A 21,977-nucleotide genomic window follows, 5' to 3' on the forward strand; every position below is an offset into this window, starting at 1 on the left:
CCTGGTAGTTACCTACTTAGATAGAGATGAAATCTTATTTTAGTTGTTGAACAATTTTTTTGCGTAAGTACAAAATAATTGTGTCTTTGATTGAGTAGTTCAAGTAGTTTTTATGGTATAAGCCGGTAAACGAGCAGATGAATCACCTGTTGGTAAGCAACTGCCGCGCGCGAAACACCAGAGGCGTTACAAGTGCGTTGCCGGCCTTTTGGAGGTTAGGGGTTTAAGGGTTGTTGCGGAATTGAACCTCCGGTAACCTCACTCACAAAACGCAAGCATCGTTTCACATCGGTTTTCTGTGAGGCCGTGGTATAACTTCGGTGGAGCCGGCTCATGCATGCTGAAGCATGGCTCTCCCACACTGGTTCAGCCAAGTGAGATGTTTGATTCTTATAATTGGAAAAGTGATTGAATGCGAAACGAATTGATGATTGACCAGAGGCGTGTTATTGGAAACATAAGTGCATCGATCAACACGCAATGTTGCAATTACTTTGTTTTTCTACCGCTTTTTTACTAGTTACTATGATACACCTACTTGCGAATGTTCTACTGAACCAGTTAACCAATATGCTAGAAAGATGAAAAACTTGTGGTTACCAGGTAAACCGCAATTAGGTTAAGCTATCACTGATCTAGGTCAAATGAAGATGGGTAGCCACTTTAATAGACATTATGTACATGTTTGAGTAGCAAAAAGTCTGAAAGCTTTTAGCAAATATTAATACCAGATCCTCCCATCCCCGAACCCCCAAAAGGCCAGCAACGTACTTGTAGTTCGTGTAGTGTTGCGGGTGTCAATGAACAGCGCCAATTGTTTACTATCATGTGATAATCTCCCCTATTTCCTCCTATAAAAAACTGGTCATCCATTTACATAATTTTAACTTAATTATTATGTTATCGGCTTACTCTATTTGACGAGAAACTCATCTACTTTCAAGCCATGCTAGAGGCTCGTATTCATGAGCAGCATGCCGCAACATAATAATTCAGAACACTATACGGTTGGTGCGGTGGCTGCCCAACCGGCTGCCGCGCAACGTGTAGCGCGTTCGATTCCCGCACGGAGCAACTCTTTCTGTGATTCACAAATTGTTGTTTCGGGTCTGGGTATCACGTGCATGTGAACTTGTATGTTTATAAACGCACCGTCGACACAGGAGAAAATCCTAATGAGGGGTAACGTTTTTAACAAAAAAATAAAAATTAAATTAATTTAAACATAGTATGTCTCACGAAAGTTATAATAAAATAATTTTAACTGTTTCGTTAACCAACAGATTAATATTCATACAGATTCTGGTTAAGGAAAACATTTTTGAGTTCATAATTGGTAATATTAGATACCTATCACGGAGCCTGAAATTGAACTCGCCATTTAACGTTAGACTCAACCCTCATTATGATGAAATTCAGAACAACGGTTATCCGTCGAAATATTATTCTATCTCACTGACGAGAAAAAATATAGGTACATAGCTGTAATTCTACTGTATTATTTCTCTATATCTAAATCCTTGCTTAATAATATAAAGATATTTCTAGATACAGATAAAATTTATATATCTTGCACTATCTACATTAGCAGTTTCAAAATAAAAGTGACTAATTTATTCATACAAACATGATGAAATTAAGTGCACCGTTTCATTTATTGTTTGTCTATCTGAACATGGCAATTTTGAAAACGGCTTAACTGATTATCCTACTATCCAGTAATAGATATAGTTTATTAGACTAACTTCGCATAGCGGTGCATCTCTTTTTTTTTCAAGGAAGAGATTCATCCAATGTCTATTTCCACATTGGGTGAGGCGAGAGGAGGTGTCAGACTTTAACAGACTAAAACCCACCCCGTTCCTACTCCTGCTTTGAGCCGGAGCCCCGGTAACCTGTTACGTTGTCCACAGCTTTTGATAGCGGTGCAACTCCGGATAGCTCGTTTTGTCATAAACTTACTAAGTTAAAATATGACCTTAAAATATAATATATTTTTATCCACCATAAAGAATTTTTTTTCGAAAATTTCTCAGTGGTAGCACGGAGTCTGGAATAGTGCGCAGTAAATGTATGCTCACTCGCTATAACATAGGACTTATAACACAAATTATGAAAAGTGGGTGTACCTACATTGTACAGCGACATTACGTGCCATAATGTGCACGTCTGCCTACCCCTTCAGGGATAAAAGGCGTGACTTAAAGAAAGATAAAAACAAGACTGGAACCAAAATTATAGTGCATTAATAATCCAATTCTCAAAAAATACGTTTACAATCACTATTGAGAATGAGAGCCGAACATGTGAACACTATTAATATTTATTTTGTGTTTACAATTCGCGCTTGAATTAAACAATCCATTGTCGATCACTAATTGGGCTTATTTGCATAGTAGTAACGCGAGGTTTACAAATATTTCGTTGGAATTACAAAACAGTGATGATATTATATAATAGATACTTATTATGTACCTTATGTGGCTGTCTGAAACTATTTTCACTCAAGGTCATAGGTATTTCAATTTGGCCCCATTTAAATTTCTTTTTTTTTATAGAATAGGCGGGTGTTTCTTAAAAAAAAACTCAACTTTTATTTAAAAAATTAATGTTTTTACAACACAAATTATGGGATATTTATTTATGTTTATTTATGTCTATGAGCTTCCGATATTTCGGCACTGTTGCAAGTTCAAAATTAATGTTCTCCCGCGATATTAAGCGTCGTGGTATCTTATTATCATCCTTATTTTTATTGGATTGGTTGAGAGCAGCGCCACGGCTTAATTTATTGAAACCAAATTTTGTGTTTCAATCGGCAGAATTGTTAACTTTTGGTTGAGGATAATGACGCTGTTAACTTTTTGTGTTTTTTTTTTTTGGAGAAGAGAGAAGAGAGAGAATGGAGGCGGTAAACTAGCAGACGGATTACTTGAAAATTCTAGTGAAAATACCAGACAAACAGAAGCTATGGTTCATATACCAGGAACAATTTCATACTGCAAATGGTCATCACATACTACAAAGATTTTTGAAATAGAAATATTCCATTTCTACGAATTCAAATCAATCCCTATCGGTTTATACTTTTTTATTGTGTTTGTTTGAACGTGCTAATCTCCGAAACTACTGGTTCGGATTGATTTTTGTTTTTGTGTTGGATAGTCTATTTCTCAGACTATAAAACAATAGGAAGGAAGTAGGAGCCGCGAAGAGAGGGTGAAAGTATCTTTAGTAAATAATTATTTAGATCAAAATATGTGTATGTGATATTGTATGTTTGTAAACTCACCCACAGGACTCACAGGACAAAATTCTAATGTCTTTTAAAAAAAACGCTAATATATTGCGAAATCAACTGGAGAACAGGATCCAAAAGATAACGTTTCACAAATACATACTTAATAAAAAAGTGTTGATAAATACCTAAAACTGATAAGTACAAACAAATAAAAAATGCAGCTCTATAAACACTACATTAAAGCACAAAATCGAGAATCAAGTCCTCAACCTTTATTGAGCGTAGATACAATTTTATCGAATTAATTCGAAAGTTGCATTAATCAATGACATCAACATCCAAAACAATTCACTGGTGCACTGTGAACCTTCCCTACAGAAGGTTTGACATAACCTCCTTGGAGATCGTAGTTTAAAAGGTACACGCTTTACAGAGGGCGCTGTTGCCCTGTCTCTATTGTATTTTTCATTTTAAGGAACAGCAAACAGTTACATTATAAAATCTTACAACTAATATAACAATGACTTGTTGTGGTCATAATGTAACCCCTATCAAACGTGTAGTTCCTTAGTGATATCTCTCGACAACTGCGAGAAGAGTCGAAGTAACAACAAATGTGCTCGACTCTGCCGAAACCGCACACATATTAACTAACGTGTGCTAGTTAATTTGATTATTAAACAAGTACAATTGAGCAAGCATGGTGATTAATGCTCAAACCTTCTCCATGTGAGAAGAGGCATTTGGTCAGCAGTGGCCACTTATAGACTGTTGATGTGATGTGTGCTAATTAATAATAGTGTCTGCTATCTACAAAAACCAGTATAAAACACGAATTATAAGTACTCACGTCTTTTATTAACCGTTTCAAAACACGTTCACTATCACTGACTGATAACACAAACAATAACAAACACTACACACAGTGACACACATACACTGATGAACTGTCAAACAAACAAACACATATTTATATATTATGTACGTTATTTTATAATAACTCTATATTTGTTAGAGTTTAGTACATTTTTGTCCGAACACAAACACCGCTAAAGATTGAATGAGAATTGGTATCGTCATACATACATATACATAGGACTTATATTATGTACATACTTACCTATAGATACATAGTTCATTTTCCATTGAGCGCGTCCATTGATTGTTATGTAAGGAAATATTATGTGTGGTTCAGTACTGTAGCGGCAATGTATGTGTAGTTAAGAGTTATTGACTCAAGGTGATCAGGTATTAAATGTTTTTGCTATTTTTATGAACACTAGTTGAGCAAGATTTTCTTGTATTTCTTATGTATATTTTGTTACTTTGATTTTATTACAAAAAAAATATGTTTATAATTAGCTAAATATTTTAGCACATAGAACAACTTGTCGTGGTTTTGACGCACCTATTACACAGGAGAAAATACTTGGGTAACGTATAACAAAACTATATTATACTGGCTTCGCCCGCGACTTCGTCTGCGAAAAATAAAAAAAAATAGGGTTGTACTACCCCTAACATTTAGGGGGATGAAAAATAGATGTTGGCCAATTCTCACAGATACCGGATAAGCACAAAAAAATCATCAAAATCTGTCAAGCCGTTTCGGAAGAGTATGACAACGAAAACTGTGACACGAGATGTTTATATATTAGATTTACACCTTTCAAAATCTGCTCAGCGATTTAAGTATAAAAGTGTAACAAACACACTCATCTAGTACTTGCTATACATAATATACTATCTAATGTTTAATTTTATTGCATTCAATGTGGATTACGACCTACTTTTACTATGTACTAGTCAAATCTTATCGTCGCATCGTGTGGTGTAAACGTTATCATAGAACTTATCATAATATAACATTATGCACTAAATTAAATACCTATATTAATGTGAATGATAACGCTTCTAGAGGCCGCTATAAAAAATAAATCCTAATTGGAGAAAGTCTGTAATAAAGGGGTCAAGTTAAGGGGTAGTCTCAACTAGTGTTTATCAAATAGGCATTCGGCGTCACCCATGGGCAGAACATGAACACCAGAGGTACCGGAACCTTCAATAACCTTACTCACAAGACGAAACACAACCCACAAGTATTGGTTCACTACAGTTGAGCTTATCCATTCACTATAGAGGAATAGAGGTGTGAATGCATGAGTGTGATAGAAGCTGAAGAAGTAGGAAATGTAGCTTTATTTTCAAGATTAAAAATCATGGAATAACTTTCCCCACCTTGGCCGAGGCAAGATTCAGTGTCAGACTTTTACTGACTAAAAACCACACTGTTCCTACTCCTGCTTTTCGAGCCAGAGCCCCGGTAAACCCGCTAGGCAGTCCGCAGCTCCGGGAAGAAATGTAAAAGGTAGCACTGTTATTTCTGTCTAACATTCTACAACGGTGTGAGTTTGTGCATGTGTTATGTATGTAGATAAATATTATTACAGCACTATAATACTAGAGCTGTTTATGTACTTTACAAAGGACAACTATACTTGTATGTCAACAGACCAAAGTGCTTCTTACATTATTTAAACACACAATTGCATAATGCAACCGCCTGGTGGGCTAATTGCAAAAATGTATCTTGCCGTGCACAGTAATAATGTCGTACTCAGAGTCATTTAATGGCTACTTAACCCAGTCCTTAACACATTAAACGCCATGGGGGCAAAATTAACCGGCGCCACCGAAGACCTTACCTTCAACAGATTTTTGTTGGCAGTCAAAGTATTAACAATTATTTTCGGATCAAAATCGTTACTAGCGAATAGTTTAAGAAATCATTAAGTATCTCTGAGTGCAGCAGTTAGATTCGGTTTCTGGACGAAACTTTTTTTATTGATTTTTCAGCTTTAATAATAATTCTCAGTGTGTGCAAAATACGTAACATTTATTATGCCACTTCTTCTGCTTATCCCTATCTATAATAAAACGCCTTAAATGATATCACCTACATAATTACGGAACCAAAGTTCAAGGTATGAATCTTCAACTCTGAACAGGTAATTAATTGAAGTTGATTAAAAAACAACAATTATCATGTAGTAGGTATCGACCACGATCATAAAAGTGTATAATTGTCTCTGAGTTACTACGTGGATCCGTGGAGGCTCCGAAGCAGGTCTACTAAGAGGACTCGGTGCCTTTTACAGGTGTTGAGAGTGGCCACCGGGATAGTTTTAGTGAGGTAAACATCTCACACTCCCTAGTCTTTTATCCCCAAAAAGCTAGGCGTCTTTTGATGGTTTCCCCGGTCATCAGAAAAATTTATTAAAAAGGTTCCTATGTGGATACCTATTTTTAGGTGACTATGGGGACCACAAGGATAGTTACTTATATAGTGAAGTAAAAATGCCCACACTCCTTAGTCTGTCTCCTAAAAAAAAATCTCGACTTTTTAAGATCGCTCCCTTAATTAAAATTGTCCTCATATTTTGCACCTGAAATTATCAAGGCACGTTTAACAGCTGAGTTGTAGCATCGTAAAAATAAAATTTTCAAAATATTAGCTCGATGTTTAGCACTCTAGTCCATTTTGGTTAGCATAGTTATTGGTACTATATTATGTTTACGTTTTAGTAACATAGCACGTTTTTCATAGATTTCGTCATGATCGATGCAACTGCGTAGGAGATGTTGAAATAAGAACATTATATTGGCACAAAAGTTATCCAAATAACGTTTTTATCTGACCTTAACTGGTTACCGGGGCTCCGGCTCAAAGCAAGAGCAGAAACGAGGTGGTGTTTAGTCAGTAAGAGTCGTACACTTTCTGTCGCGTCATCAAGGCGGGAGGAGTCAAAAGATTTTCTTACCATAAAAAAGCAAGCCTGTATTACTAACATCTTAGGCAAAAAATTACCAATAATTTTCAAAAGCTCATAAAAAAAAATTAAGGGTTTCATACGATCGAGTCAATTAATTAGTATTTTAGATCTATCCTGGGATTCTAGTATGCATATCTACGCGAGCCATGATGTATTTTCTATTGTGTCTCATTTACCGGCAAACAAGAGGATCTTGTAAGTCCTGACTGAATGCATTTCTTTATCTTTTTTTATACAAGAATTATAATAATAAGCTGACTTTTTGTTGTTCCAACCTTTTAACCCTTTCTATTTTTAACCACGGATTTTCCCAGCAAATACTGCAACACTCAACTTTACTTAGAAGATCCCAACTTAAGAGTGTCTAGCGCAAGTTAGTGATAAGTGCAGCTGCTGAACTTATTATAAAAGTATTCAAGAACAAATTGTATTGAAGTCACGTAGTACAAAAAGTCGAGAGCAATGACCTTTTACTTTATATTGGGTGCATTCTTTCATACTTGTAATGTAATGGTTTAATGGCGTGTACTACAGCGAATGGAACAGAAGAGAAGTTCTTAATGGATATTATCTTGAATTAACAGTATAAATATAGCGATAGTGGACTTAAATGTAGTGTGAAGTTTTCAGGAGTTGTCTGCTAGTTATAAACGTTGCATCTGTTTTCTTTTTCACTTGTAAAACAAAAGTCTAAATTGCTTTTATATAAAACACTATTTCTCAGTAAGCGAATTATGTATGTGATTCTTAAGTCAGTATGTTTTGATTTGTGCCTTATTGTAATTTCATAGCAATGAAAACATCGCTTTCTTGCAACATATTGCTACACATTTTCCATAAGGTTACGATTAACGTTTGGATTTTGGATAGAACACTATAATTTCCCCCAAGTTTATCCCCAGAATTATTCATGGTGGTTGTAAATATTGCACACAACCTCAATTTCTCTCCAATTATGTACGGGTCTATGGGGTAATAAAAAGAAAGTAAGATTAATGAAAGGTTGAAAGGGTATGGTGTACATATTACATAGTGTTTATATGGTGTACCTATAGTTTTGTAAGCATCTCAACTTACAAATTTATGTACATATTTATGTAAGTTGAGAATAAGGTTAAGTAAGTAATAGTCACCAAACATGGGGCTCGGTGGAGCTGATATGTAGGGCGGGTTAGCCGGGTATCGGCTCGAAAAGCAGAAGTAGAAACGGGGTGGTTTATATTCAGTAATAGTCTAATACTCCCTATAGCCTCACCCAAGGCAGGAGAAGTCATTAGATAATTTTCGCCACTCAAAAAAAGTAAGAGTACAGTAAGTAGGTACTCAAACTAAGCACATTAATTCATGCTGACCTTTCCGTCATTTAACACGTGCACACAAACATAAATCGGTAAATAAATATGAAAACTTTTATAAAGACACTCCTTTATATCTCCCCCTTTTAAGGAAAACGAAACAGGAAAGTTATGAATGGACAAAATGACAATACTTTTGTACCAGTTCACCGAAAGCAGTGTGAAGCGTTCGACCGAAATAAATTCTTACTCGTCTCCAGAGAAATTCGGTGAAAAGACCATAAGTATCTATTTGTTCGATAACAAATGATAAGAAAATAATAGCCCACGCTTTCTGCCACCGACATTTTCGACCCTTGAGTACATAGAAATGGATCCGTTATTAAATAATACAACAGTTTTATACTGTTCAAAAGTGCGTAGGTTATTTAATGAAACCTTACACATTACATTCGATAAAGTTCTGGAATCAGACCGCCCACTATGTAAACTCTATTTTATGTAAATTTATCTCAAGTGTATTATAGAATACACCTAAAACGAATAACCCAATTTAACACGGAATCCCTAAAAATAGAACTCAGTACTTTTTTATAGGTATAAATAAAATAAATGCTTACTTGATCGCCTACCATTGTTCATTTACACCCTAAGGCACATATAAAAAATCCCCTAAATGCGAAGCTACACATTTTTCCCTTTTAAACCTAAAAGCCTTGTATCACTGTATCGCTGTATGGTATAATTATGTTTATATACATCGAGAGACCTCGGAGTTTAAACAATGGAAAGGTTATTTCAAAAGGGCTCGTGATAATACAATTCTTATATGTGAACAGAAGGGTGGTCACATTATCTGCACATTCAATTATCATCCCATGTTTAGGGTGCTTTTCCACCAGATATCCACCAGAGAGAGCTATGTAGCTATGCTACGAAGATGTAATAGCTAAGCTGTGAAAGCTATGTGACCGTTTCCACTGATACTAAGCTATGTAGCTGTGCGAGGAAGATGCGCAGCTTGAGTATGTGATGTATCGATAATAGGAAAACCAACCATAGCACGCATCCATAGCACACGTCTATAACACACATACATAGCACACATCCGTAGCACGCATCTAAGTATAGCACGCATCTATAGCACGCATCCATATCACGCATCTTTCCTTATAAAAACATAGCTTACCTGAGTTCATTTTCACCAATGCTAATCTATGTGTACCAATGAATATGATTGGTAGAAGCCAAACGCATCCACAGCAACGTAGTATAGCACATCTCTGGTGGAAAAGCCCCCTTAGGGTTAATAGATTAAAGAATACAGGGTTGGTTTGGTTATAATATAACCCTTCATGGGTTCTTATCTATTTAATCCTCTATCATTTAAGTGGTTTCTGCATTAAGGGACTGCAACCAATTTATTTTGTGATATTAAATATAAGTTCAGTTTAATTTTTGTTTACCGCAGATGGCGCTAGTAACGTTTATTATCTTATTCGTGTTGAAGAAATTCGTTCAAGATATTATTATTTTGAAAGTATGTGGTATTTATTGATGTACTCGTGAAAGTAGGAACTGTTGTTTTAAAGTCGATTTAGGAATATACCAACATTTCGTTAACAGTCCTATAGTATTAACGAAATGTTATTACTATAGGCCGCCACGTTAGTCGAGTGGTCGCAAGTGCGACTACTGAACAAGGGGTCTTGGGTTCCATTCCCAGGTCGAGCAAAGTACTACTGGGCATTTTTCGGTTTTTCGAAAATTCCTCAGTGGTAGCACGGAGTCTGAAATTGTGCCCTGTATAGTGTATATGGCAATAAGCTCACTCCCTATTACACGCGACTTATAACACAAATAGTGAAAAGTGGGTGTACAGTACATTGTATAGTGGCATTAGGTACTTGCTGAAATGTGTACTGCTGCCAACCCCTTCAGGCATAAAAGGCGTGACGTTGACGTTGAGTCCTATAGTAGTTCCTTTATTTAATTCAATAGTACAAACGTATCAACAGTTGGAGATCTACAACTTTTACTCACAGAAACTAAACAATGAAGTACTAATTATTATTCCAACTTAGATAGGAATTAAATAGAAAAGCAACCCTTTTACAGTTCCACTAAAATCAAGAATTTAATCCGTAAGTTGAACGACCTATACAATATCTTTACACTGACTACACAAACTTTCAACTAACTGAACCAAATCAAGGCAAGGTGTTGATAAATCTTTAAATCTTTTACACAGACGCACATCAACCTACACCTTTCTATTTTTCAAGTTTCAACTTTATTATTTCGATATAAAGTTAAAAATCCAACAGGTTAAATAAGAATCTTGATCTGCTGGTGTCGATACAATTTAAAACTCTTTGTCTTGTAGAACCTGGGCGTCAATGACGAAGTAAAGGTATTGTAATTAAAGCTTAGGTCTTAGGAACGTTGAAAAAACATTGATTTATTAACAACTACTGGAACTAATCTAATCTAGACTATCTAGATTAATAAATAAAATTGGATGTCATACATACGATACATACTTTTAAATAATATTTTTGTCTGTCTGTCTGTCTCTTTGTTCCAGCTAATCTCTGAAGTGACTGGACCGATTTCGACGGGAAATAGCTGATGTACTAAGGAGTGACTTAGGCTACTTTTATTTTAGAAAAATAAAGTAATGTTGAAGTACTGTCCAGTACAATGAATCGTAAAATGTGTTGCTAATCGCAAATCTCGAGAACAGCTGAACCAATTTCGCTAATTCTTTTTTGTTGGGTTTGTCTGTTAGAAGAATACTTTTATGTTAGAAAAGATACGTAAAAACTTTCTTAAGCGAAACCAAGTTTGTGGGGTCCGCTAGTAAAGAATATTTAAAGAACCTTATGACACGTATGTGTACACACGTTCCTTACTATCTTTCACATTTATAGTGTTAGTAAAATTTATTTCATCCACCTCACTCCACTAACGACTTATTAGACCATAAACATCAATTAATTAGACTAGAACAGTTCAAATTAATAAAGTTTACAAACTTTACCAATTAATATTAATTCTATACAATACCGATTATACTAATTATGTTGTCAAGTTTTATCCACGTCCACGTGTAGCGAATTATTTTTATAGACAAACGAAATCTTCAAACCTTCAAGAAAAGAGTGTATTAAATGATAAATGATATTTATTTCTGTAAATAGGTTATAAAATAACACTTTTACACGTCAATATTTCAAATAGCTAGATGAGGCCGTTTGCTTTCTTAAAAACTCGGCAACGTACACAAAACTCTGGTATTGCAGGTGTCAATGGGCACCGCTGATCACTAAGTAGCTACTTAGATCGCCGAAAGTGGTAAGCTTACCAATCCTAGGGGTTATGGCTAACCACTAACCACTAACCGCTTTTCTAAAGAGAAAGGTCTTTGCTCGATGTCTGACTTACTATAGCTAATAATAATGATGATGATTTTGGTCATTAAGCAGTCGGGAAAAACAATGTCAATGATTTTTGTTGTAAACCATAAAATCTTTCTTCAGTTGTTAGAGTTTTATAAATACAAAACACTGTCTTGTTAATCGAGCGGTGTATAGAATAGAATTAGACGTTAGTTTGCGGAAATCCATGCTACATTAACAATACAATAGATTTCTGGCTTTCATTAAAAATTCGAGCTGCGGGAGCCGCCGAGTCAACACCTCCTGAAGATGCTCCGTGGAGGAGCGAAACGTTTGTCGTGTGTGTGTTTTATGTAGCACCTCTGTTGCATGAACATTTAATTGCGGGCAGGAAGGCAGTGTTTGATATTTATTTAGTTTTTCCAAAAAGAAACGCCGCATGCTTAAATTACATCTATGTATAATAAGCGGAATGAAAACTAAAAATCTATTGTATTGTTAGTAATTGAGTGGTAGTTGATTAGAAGCCGAGCTGTGTTCGAATTTTTACATTTTCAGTAAAAACATTGAGTTTGAAATAGTGCCTGGTAGTAAACTGAAGTTAGTGTAAGGACCGTGGTTTACAATTAAATAAGAAAACCCATTCAACTCTACAAGAAGGACTACAGATGTAATCGTGAAGGCAGCCACAGAGGTATGCAAAGAGGTCGTAAATAAGAAAGGGACTCCGTGGTATCTACTTACAACGATATTACTGGGGACAACGATTCTTTGGATAGTTACGTGAAGAAAAATGGACTTTATCAGCGCCACTAACATCTCGTTTCTAGGTGTATTTTCTAGAAAAACTCCCTATATGTCTCAACTTTCAGCATACAATAGTTTAAGCTATACTTTGTCTGTCAGTCAATATCGGTAGATTGACAGCTAGCTAGCCATTCCAATGCAAGAGTAGTATTGATTCCGTTCATGCATTTGATAGCAAACATAATAAAAAGCTTATAAAAATAACAACTAACCCAGAAGTTATAATATTTTTGTAGGATTGAATATTAAGACGGAGTTAAAAACATCCACCTTACCGGGGAATATTTGTAAAATAATATCACCATATAATAATTTTTGCATATTAATTTATTCATAGTAAGGTAGTAGAACAAAATACATTAATTAACACTTATTAACACTTATAAATATAATACCATTTATTTAGCAAATAAAATAACATCATAATAATTATACTTATCTTTTAGCACAAAATATCACACTTCAACACAGAATTAAACTCGAGAGAGAGAGCTCCGCACCGAACGACGTCTCAAACAAGAATGACCAACATTGGTCGGCGCAGGGTGTTTTATAAAAACTATGAGTCATACCTGTTTGTCATCGTTCGAATGTTGGCTTTCCGTTTAATTTAAAAGTAACCATTATTAACTGTAATTATAATTTTATATAATTATTTATACATAGACATATTATTCCTTATTTATTAACATTATATATTTTATATATCTGCACCTATACATAGGCATAAACTATCACGGCCATACTGACAATACTTCGTCCTCGAAGTATACCGTACTATTCTATATCTATATGTTAAACAGATAAACGAGTAGGTACATACGATTCATTAATGAACATATACATGACACAAAATGAAAGAATGTAGTCAACACACTTCATAAGGCAATTTGTTTGCCATATTTCATAAGTTTTGAAGTCAGATCGAATCAAGTCGAGTCAAACATTTTTATACACACAGTCCAAATAGGTAACAGTATTCTTGCCAACTAAATAGACATGTCGATCACATTCACCCGCTGCTGGTGAGATAATCGACACCAAATAGCAGGCCGACCAGCGGTTTTTGAGTAATGCCAACTACATAGTCATGTCAATCACATTCACCCGCTGCCTGTGAGATAATTGACACCAAATAGTAGGCCGACCAGCGGTACTCTGACTGATAATTATTGAGTAATGCCAACTACATAGTCATGTCAATCACATTCACCCGCTGCCTGTGAGATAATTGACACCAAATAGTAGGCCGACCAGCGGTACTCTGACTGATAATTATTGAGTAATGCCAACTACATAGTCATGTCAATCACATTCACCCGCTGCCTGTGAGATAATTGACACCAAATAGTAGGCCGACCAGCGGTACTCTGACTGATAATTATTGAGTAATGCCAACTACATAGTCATGTCAATCACATTCACCCGCTGCCTGTGAGATAATTGACACCAAATAGTAGGCCGACCAGCGGTACTCTGACTGATAATTATTGAGTAATGCCAACTACATAGTCATGTCAATCACATTCACCCGCTGCCTGTGAGATAATTGACACCAAATAGTAGGCCGACCAGCGGTACTCTGACTGATAATTATTGAGTAATGCCAACTACATAGTCATGTCAATCACATTCACCCGCTGCCTGTGAGATAATTGACACCAAATAGTAGGCCGACCAGCGGTACTCTGACTGATAATTATTGAGTAATGCCAACTACATAGTCATGTCAATCACATTCACCCGCTGCCTGTGAGATAATTGACACCAAATAGTAGGCCGACCAGCGGTACTCTGACTGATAATTATTGAGTAATGCCAACTACATAGTCATGTCAATCACATTCACCCGCTGCCTGTGAGATAATTGACACCAAATAGTAGGCCGACCAGCGGTACTCTGACTGATAATTATTGAGTAATGCCAACTACATAGTCATGTCAATCACATTCACCCGCTGCCTGTGAGATAATTGACACCAAATAGTAGGCCGACCAGCGGTACTCTGACTGATAATTATTGAGTAATGCCAACTACATAGTCATGTCAATCACATTCACCCGCTGCCTGTGAGATAATTGACACCAAATAGTAGGCCGACCAGCGGTACTCTGACTGATAATTATTGAGTAATGCCAACTACATAGACATGTCAATCACATTCACCCGCTGCCTGTGAGATAATTGACACCAAATAGTAGGCCGACCAGCGGTACTCTGACTGATAATTATTGAGTAATGCCAACTACATAGTCATGTCAATCACATTCACCCGCTGCCTGTGAGATAATTGACACCAAATAGTAGGCCGACCAGCGGTACTCAGATGGATTAAATCAAATCTTTTTTATTCATTCGCAGTATGACATTGAGTCTAGCAGTCTCTTAGGATTCTCAAGAAAAAGTTATAAATTCATTTTTTTTGTATCATGTATATATTCTCCAGTAACATTTGTAGATAACTTATGTTCCTATAAAAAGCTTTAATTTGAAATAATCATGTAGTACATAACATTATGAAATTCATAAATCAATCATCCAATAATGGTTATCCTATAGTTAAGTATTCACATATAATTTATATTATTTCTTTTAAATGGCATGTTCAACAGCACTGTCTTCATCGACCCATTCTCCTGGCCAAAACCGCAATTTTTCCTTAGCGACAACAATATTCCTAACATTACCGTTCCCTTTCAGAGCATAGCGATCATTTGGAAGGATAGACTGGATTTCGTAAGGACCCTTAAATCTAGATTTTAATTTATCATTACGCCTATGATCCTGACTAACATAGACCAAATCTCCTATATTATATTGTTTGTTATTACGCCTAACATGATCAAATCGTTGCTTAAATGATTCTGCTATTTTTTGTAGCCTCTGTTTCGCAATTTCACGATCAGCTTGGACATCAATGTCGGGATGCAAATCCTCGTCATTAATAATTTCGTTTAGATGAGATTGTACTATAGGTATATTTGCTTCTACCCCGATTAGTAGACGTAAGGGAGTGAACCCAGTTGACTTTTGTACTGTCGTGTTAATGGATTGCTGTACTTTTATTAAAACGTTCGGCCAGTCTGACGGTTCCTCGCACATAGTATTTAACATATTGACTACAGTGGCCACGTAACGCTCAACCTGGCCATTGCCTCTGGGCGTACCAGTAGCTATCATGTGGTGTTCGATATTTAGTTCTCTAAAAAGTGCTTGGATTTGATTGGAGCTAAAATTTGTACCACGATCAGTTACTACCAGCGATGGTGTACCAAATAGTGTCACAGTTTCTCGGATAATTGGTATTAACTCTCCCGTACTCAGTGTTTTAAGGGGTTTTAATAAACAAAATTTGGTGAAACCATCAACTAATAATAGAATATGTTTAAAGCCCTCCGTGGTTGTTGGAAAAGGCCCTGTGCAATCTAAATGTACGGTATGGAAGGGCACCGCAGTTTTATCGATGGGATGTAACAACCCTTGCTTAGGACCGGAGAACCCCTTTTTCTGGACGCAAATAAGACAATGGTTAATATATTTTCTGATAAAAGCTATTATACCTGGGAACCAAAAATATTGTCGGATTTTATGTAGAACCTTATCGAACCCCACATGGCAGTTTTCATCATGAAATAGTTTTAAGATTTTTATTCTACATCCCTTCGGCACAAACAACCTCGGCTCAGCATCAGGACTAGTTTTATAATGCAATAAATTATTTTTAATTACATATTGATTAGAGTCTAAGTTACCAGCTTGCAATTGCGACATTAGGGTCTGGGTTTCGGAATCATTTGTTTGAGCAATTTTCAACCATGACTCGGGACTTACATTATCAGCTTCAATAAAATTAACTTCATGATAATGCCGCCGTTCTAATGGAGCAGACACAGGATTGCGACTTAAAAAATCAACATGACTGATGAATTTACCCTTTTTGTATTGGATATCAAACTGAAAATCCTGCATGAATGTCCACCAACGTGCTACCCTAGGTGACAAGTCTTTCTTTGTCATGGTTGATTTTATTGCATTGCAATCAGTTATTATTGTAAATTTAATACCAAGAAGATATACTCGAAAATGTTTTAATGCATTAAAAATCGCAAGTGTTTCTAGGTCATAAGAACAGTACTTGGATTCTGCTGGACTTGTCCGTTTACTATAATAAGCAACTACTTTGTTTACACTTCCTACTTTTTGTAATAATATTGCCCCGTAACCTATAGCACTAGCATCGGTGTGTAATTCTGTTGCACACCGAGGGTCAAATATTGTCAAGAGAGGTTTGGAGGTAAGATGATCAATAACATACTTTCGTGCTCTATCTTGTTCAATACCCCATTCCCATTTTTGATTGTTTTTAGTCAATTTTGTTATACAAGCTGTCTTTGAGGCAAAATCGGGAATAAATTTTCTAAAATAACTACATAGACCCATAAACTGCCGAACTTGTTTAACATTAGTAGGAATCGGTGAATTTGCTAAAGCATTGATTTTGGATTCACCTGGTCTAACACCCTCCCGGGATATTTGCCTACCTAGATACTCGATGCTATCTACAAAGAATTTGCATTTCTTAAGATTCACTGTAAATCCACAAGAACTAAGTGCCGAAATTGTTTGCTCCAAATAGGATAAACCCTCTTCAATTGTATTAAATGCGATCAAAATGTCATCAATATAAACTAATATAAATGGTAAATGGCCTACTGCCTTAGTGATGGCTCTTTGAAACACTGACGGGCCATTACAAATTCCAAAAGGCATTTTTACAAACTCGTAGTGTCCATCTGGCGTTACGAAGGCTGTGTATTTTGTGGAGTTACTAGAAATCGGGATTTGGTAAAAGCCATTTTTCATATCAATAGATATACAGGGTGTCCCTGAAGTCGACGTCCAACAGGCACCAGATGATCGGCAAGGTTTCAAATGTTATCAGAAAAATATAAAAAAAATTCTAAGTCCTACAGTTTTTAAATTACAGTGACTTATGTGTTATCCACGAAAAAGTACACCCTGTGCCAGTCTTTTGACTCTTGTTGCTACAAATCTTTATTTTTTCGTCTGCAGTCTTCCTTACATTATGCTGAATAGTGCTCCAGTAATATGGAATCATAAATTCTTAGCCAACTGCTTTAGATTGGAAAACATTGTTAGTTTTAGAGGAACCAAATACTCTGAATACAATTATCACCTTACTTTAAGTGACTGTACTGAATAAATTATGTATGGCGCTAGTAGTGGCAAATTTCACCAAAGTTGGCGCATTTAATAAGGATTATAAAATGGTATAGCACTTTGCACATTATTTCTTAAATTCGACACAAAAAAAGATTTTTCAACGAAACTCTGTTTCGATTAATTTATTTAAACTTACTAAAAATTCTTATAGTGTACTCAAATCATACGTTATAACCTCGTATGTACTAGACAACACTTTGCACGCGATTTGTTATCATCATGTTGAAAATCAGCGAGGATCTCTTGTCAAACAACATTGTCTGTTTACCCGTGATTTCGCTTGCAGCATTCGTCGTTTATTATCGCTAGACGAACTGGTGTTGAGCATCTCGAGCCATCGTACCCGGGCTTCGGCATTTTAGCTGGGTACTGGCTTTTTTGCGCCGTGTTGATTATTTATTTTTTAAATAATTTTTTGCTTTACCTGCAATTCCTTGTAACGGTGCAAATAACTCTTTCTCGACAAACTAAAGAATATTTGATGCTTCATCCCGCATTTGATCACCAGGCATGAACACGTAACTTAATCGGAGGATTCACCCATTTCCTTTTTTTTTTTTTGATGGGGATGTGACGAGTATTTGTACGTAAGGGCTCATGTACACCATACCACTACTGCGTCGATATGCTGTGTACATGAATCTGCCGCATCCGTTCCTTTTGATTTTACTACACATTTGATAATGTGTCTGATGTACAATGAACATCATATTGCAATCATTCAATATTATTTAGTGAAACATGATACACAACATCAGTTCCTCTAGTAAGTCTAGTAATATTGCCGACGAAAGCTGCAAGCGAAATCATGAGTAGACAGACAATGTTGTTTGACAAGAGATCCTCGCTGATTTTCAACATGATGATAACAAATCGCGTGCAAAGTGTTGTCTAGTGCATACGAACCTCGTAACGTATGATTTGAGTAAACTAGAAGATTTTTTAGTAAGATCAAATAAATTCATCGAAACGGAGTTTCGTTAAAAAATCTTTTTTTGCGTCGAATTTCAGAAATAATTTGCAAAGTGTTATACCATTTTATAATCCTTATTAAATGCGCCAACTTTGGTGAAATTTGCCACTACTAGCGCCATACATAATTTATTCAGTACAGTCACTTAAAGTAAGGTGATAATTTTATTCAGAGTATTTGGTTCCTCTAAAACTAATAATGTTTTCCAATCTAAAGCAGTTGGCTAAGAATTTATGATTCCATATTACTGGAGCACTATTCAGCATAATGTAAGGAAGACTGCAGACGAAAAAATAAAGATTTGTAGCAACAAGAGTCAAAAGACTAGCACAGGGAGTACTTATTCGTGGATAACACATAAGTCAGTGTAATTTAAAAACCTGTAGGACTTAGAATTTTTTTATATTTTTCTGATAACAGTTGGAACCTTGCTGATCATCTAGTGCCCGTTGGACGTCGATTTCAGGGACACCCTGTATAATATGTTGAATTCCCTAACTTATCTATTTGATCATCGATGAGTGGGAGAGGATATCGATCTTTTTCTATTAATTTATTTAACGCTCTATAATCAATGCACATTCTATCGCTTCCATCTTTCTTTTTAACTAAAATCATGGGACTAGCAAAAGATGAATTACTTTCTTTGATTATTTTTTTAGTCAGTAAATCTTCTATTATTTCTTTAACCTTCTCTCTTTCTATCGGAGCTAATCGATATGGCCTGTAATAGACTACCTCATCTTTTTTTAATTTTATTTCAAGTTCGCCAGTCTTTACATGACCAATATCGTCCAAAATAGAGGGGTATTTTTCAAAAATAGCTTTTATCTCATCCTGCAGTTTTTGATCTAAATGGCTTATCGCACTTGCGAGTTCCATAACAAAATGTTGGTCATCCTTTTGTATCAAATTAACGTTAAAACTAGATTTCGTAACACTTTTTCGCACTAATCGAGAACCTAAATAGTCTGTCACTAATATAATATCGGGATGTTGAATAGCGTTTCTGCCGATCAACAGGTCGTATTCAAAATTAGCATCTGCAATTACAAAAATGTCTAGTTCGATACACAATTCATTTACTTTAACAGGAGCTGTAATTTTAGCAAACACTTTTAAGGTACCTTTACCTATTCCACAAAGAGATATGTAACATGGGTGAAAGTGGACGCCAAGGCGTTCTGCTATAGATTGTTTAATTATACTACAGCTAGATCCGGTATCAATAAGCGAATTAATTAAGACATCATTTATGTGTACTGGTGTTAAAACTAATTCGCTTTGTCTAAAAAATTAATTTGGTTATCAGTTTTAGAAGGGTCCGTTTTGGGTTTATATCTACAGTAGGAATCTAAATGTCCGGGTTTTTTGCAGTAAGTGCAAAATTTTCTATTTTCATTATTTGATCCTTGTTCCGAATTAGGGTCATTATTTTGGGTACTTTTTCTACTATAACATTGTTGTTTGGTGTGACCGGTTTTCCCACAATTAAAACATTTTATCTCATTGGGTTTAAAATCGGTCTTAAAACGCTTAGGCGGATGCAAATTAGAAGGGTCCTTACTGTCTATTGACCTTTTCTTTGTTTTCGCATAAGAAGTAAATAAGGCAATTAATTCCGAGGTAGTTTTGACATTGCTGTTAAACGAAGCCATTTTTACATTTACATCACATATACTACCACAAACTAATTCAATCAATTGTAACTCTGTAAAAACTATTTTAGTATTTTTTAATAATCTAATTTTTTCCCTAGCGTATTCGCAATACGAGTCAGCAGTTTCCGACGTATATAGTACTGCCTTCTGGAGCTTTTCTGCCAGATTCTTTTTCTCGGGATATAAAGCTACTAGCTCTAAACGTAAATTGTCCCAGGAACGACCCTCAGCTGGGTCCCACGTTTCGAACCAAAGTAAAGCAGATCCCTTAAGGGCCTTACCAGCTTTGGCGACGGTTGCGACGTTACTCCATCCGAATTCCTTGGCGAGGGTTTCAATATTGTTGCACCATGATTCAGCACCGAGGTCACTTTTAGCTGGATCAAATATTGGCAAGGCGACCTCGCTGTCGTTCAGGCGGGAACCGGAAACCGCGTCTTTGATGGCCGTTAGAAGTTCTTTTAAGACTGGTAAATCCATCTGGAAATGTAAAAGAAAAAAAAAGAAAACAATTAGTCAACAAGCTAGGATCATCGAATCCCACTTCTGATGATAGCAAACATAATAAAAAGCTTATAAAAATAACAACTAACCCAGAAGTTATAATATTTTTGTAGGATTGAATATTAAGACGGAGTTAAAAACATCCACCTTACCGGGGAATATTTGTAAAATAATATCACCATATAATAATTTTTGCATATTAATTTATTCATAGTAAGGTAGTAGAACAAAATACATTAATTAACACTTATTAACACTTATAAATATAATACCATTTATTTAGCAAATAAAATAACATCATAATAATTATACTTATCTTTTAGCACAAAATATCACACTTCAACACAGAATTAAACTCGAGAGAGAGCTCCGCACCGAACGACGTCTCAAACAAGAATGACCAACATTGGTCGGCGCAGGGTGTTTTATAAAAACTATGAGTCATACCTGTTTGTCATCGTTCGAATGTTGGCTTTCCGTTTAATTTAAAAGTAACCATTATTAACTGTAATTATAATTTTATATAATTATTTATACATAGACATATTATTCCTTATTTATTAACATTATATATTTTATATATCTGCACCTATACATAGGCATAAACTATCACATTCATCCAGCCATATAAGGTGTCTTTGTTATTAGTGCTCAAATATCGGAATACTTTGTTAATGTTTTTCTTACATTAGAACCTTCTCATAACAAATACAAACCCCACAAAAAAAACAATTACCAAAATCGGTTCAGCTGTTCTCGAGATTTGTGCTTAGCAACACTCAACAATTCATTTTTATATTAGAGTAACGATAGTCCATTAAAAGCCATATTTCAAGTTCGTAGCAAAAACAAAATTAAGTGGATGACGCTCCGTACTAAACTTAGATCGTTCAAGGTCCAACTGCCATTTCAAATTAGTATTATATGTTCTCAAAAATAATGTTCAAAGTCCAATAAACAAGAGGTCCAGAACTTGTTTTGTAAATAACAACGTTACGCAAAAACAGGACTTGTTGT

General features: G+C 35.6%; 2 protein-coding genes across 2 annotated transcripts in view; both read right to left on the reverse strand.

The window, feature by feature from the left end:
* The window catches only part of LOC118273960 (cytochrome P450 4C1), a 40,375-nt gene extending 36,064 nt beyond the window's left edge, over window positions 1–4,311 (reverse strand). The window contains exon 1 of the mRNA XM_035591246.2: window positions 4,092–4,311. The gene's annotated coding sequence lies outside the window, so the exon portion shown is untranslated. The remainder of the gene's footprint in view (window positions 1–4,091) is intronic.
* A 14,971-nt stretch (window positions 4,312–19,282) lies between these two features.
* Window positions 19,283–21,575, reverse strand: LOC126913076 (uncharacterized). Its single transcript, XM_050707842.1, has one exon. The coding sequence runs from the start codon at window positions 20,934–20,936 to the stop codon at window positions 20,070–20,072; it is 867 nt and encodes a 288-aa protein (XP_050563799.1). The 5' UTR covers window positions 20,937–21,575; the 3' UTR covers window positions 19,283–20,069.
* Between the last annotated feature and the right edge of the window lie 402 nt (window positions 21,576–21,977).

This window comes from Spodoptera frugiperda, chromosome 3, assembly GCF_023101765.2.
Source record: "Spodoptera frugiperda isolate SF20-4 chromosome 3, AGI-APGP_CSIRO_Sfru_2.0, whole genome shotgun sequence".
NCBI lineage: Eukaryota > Metazoa > Arthropoda > Insecta > Lepidoptera > Noctuidae > Spodoptera > Spodoptera frugiperda.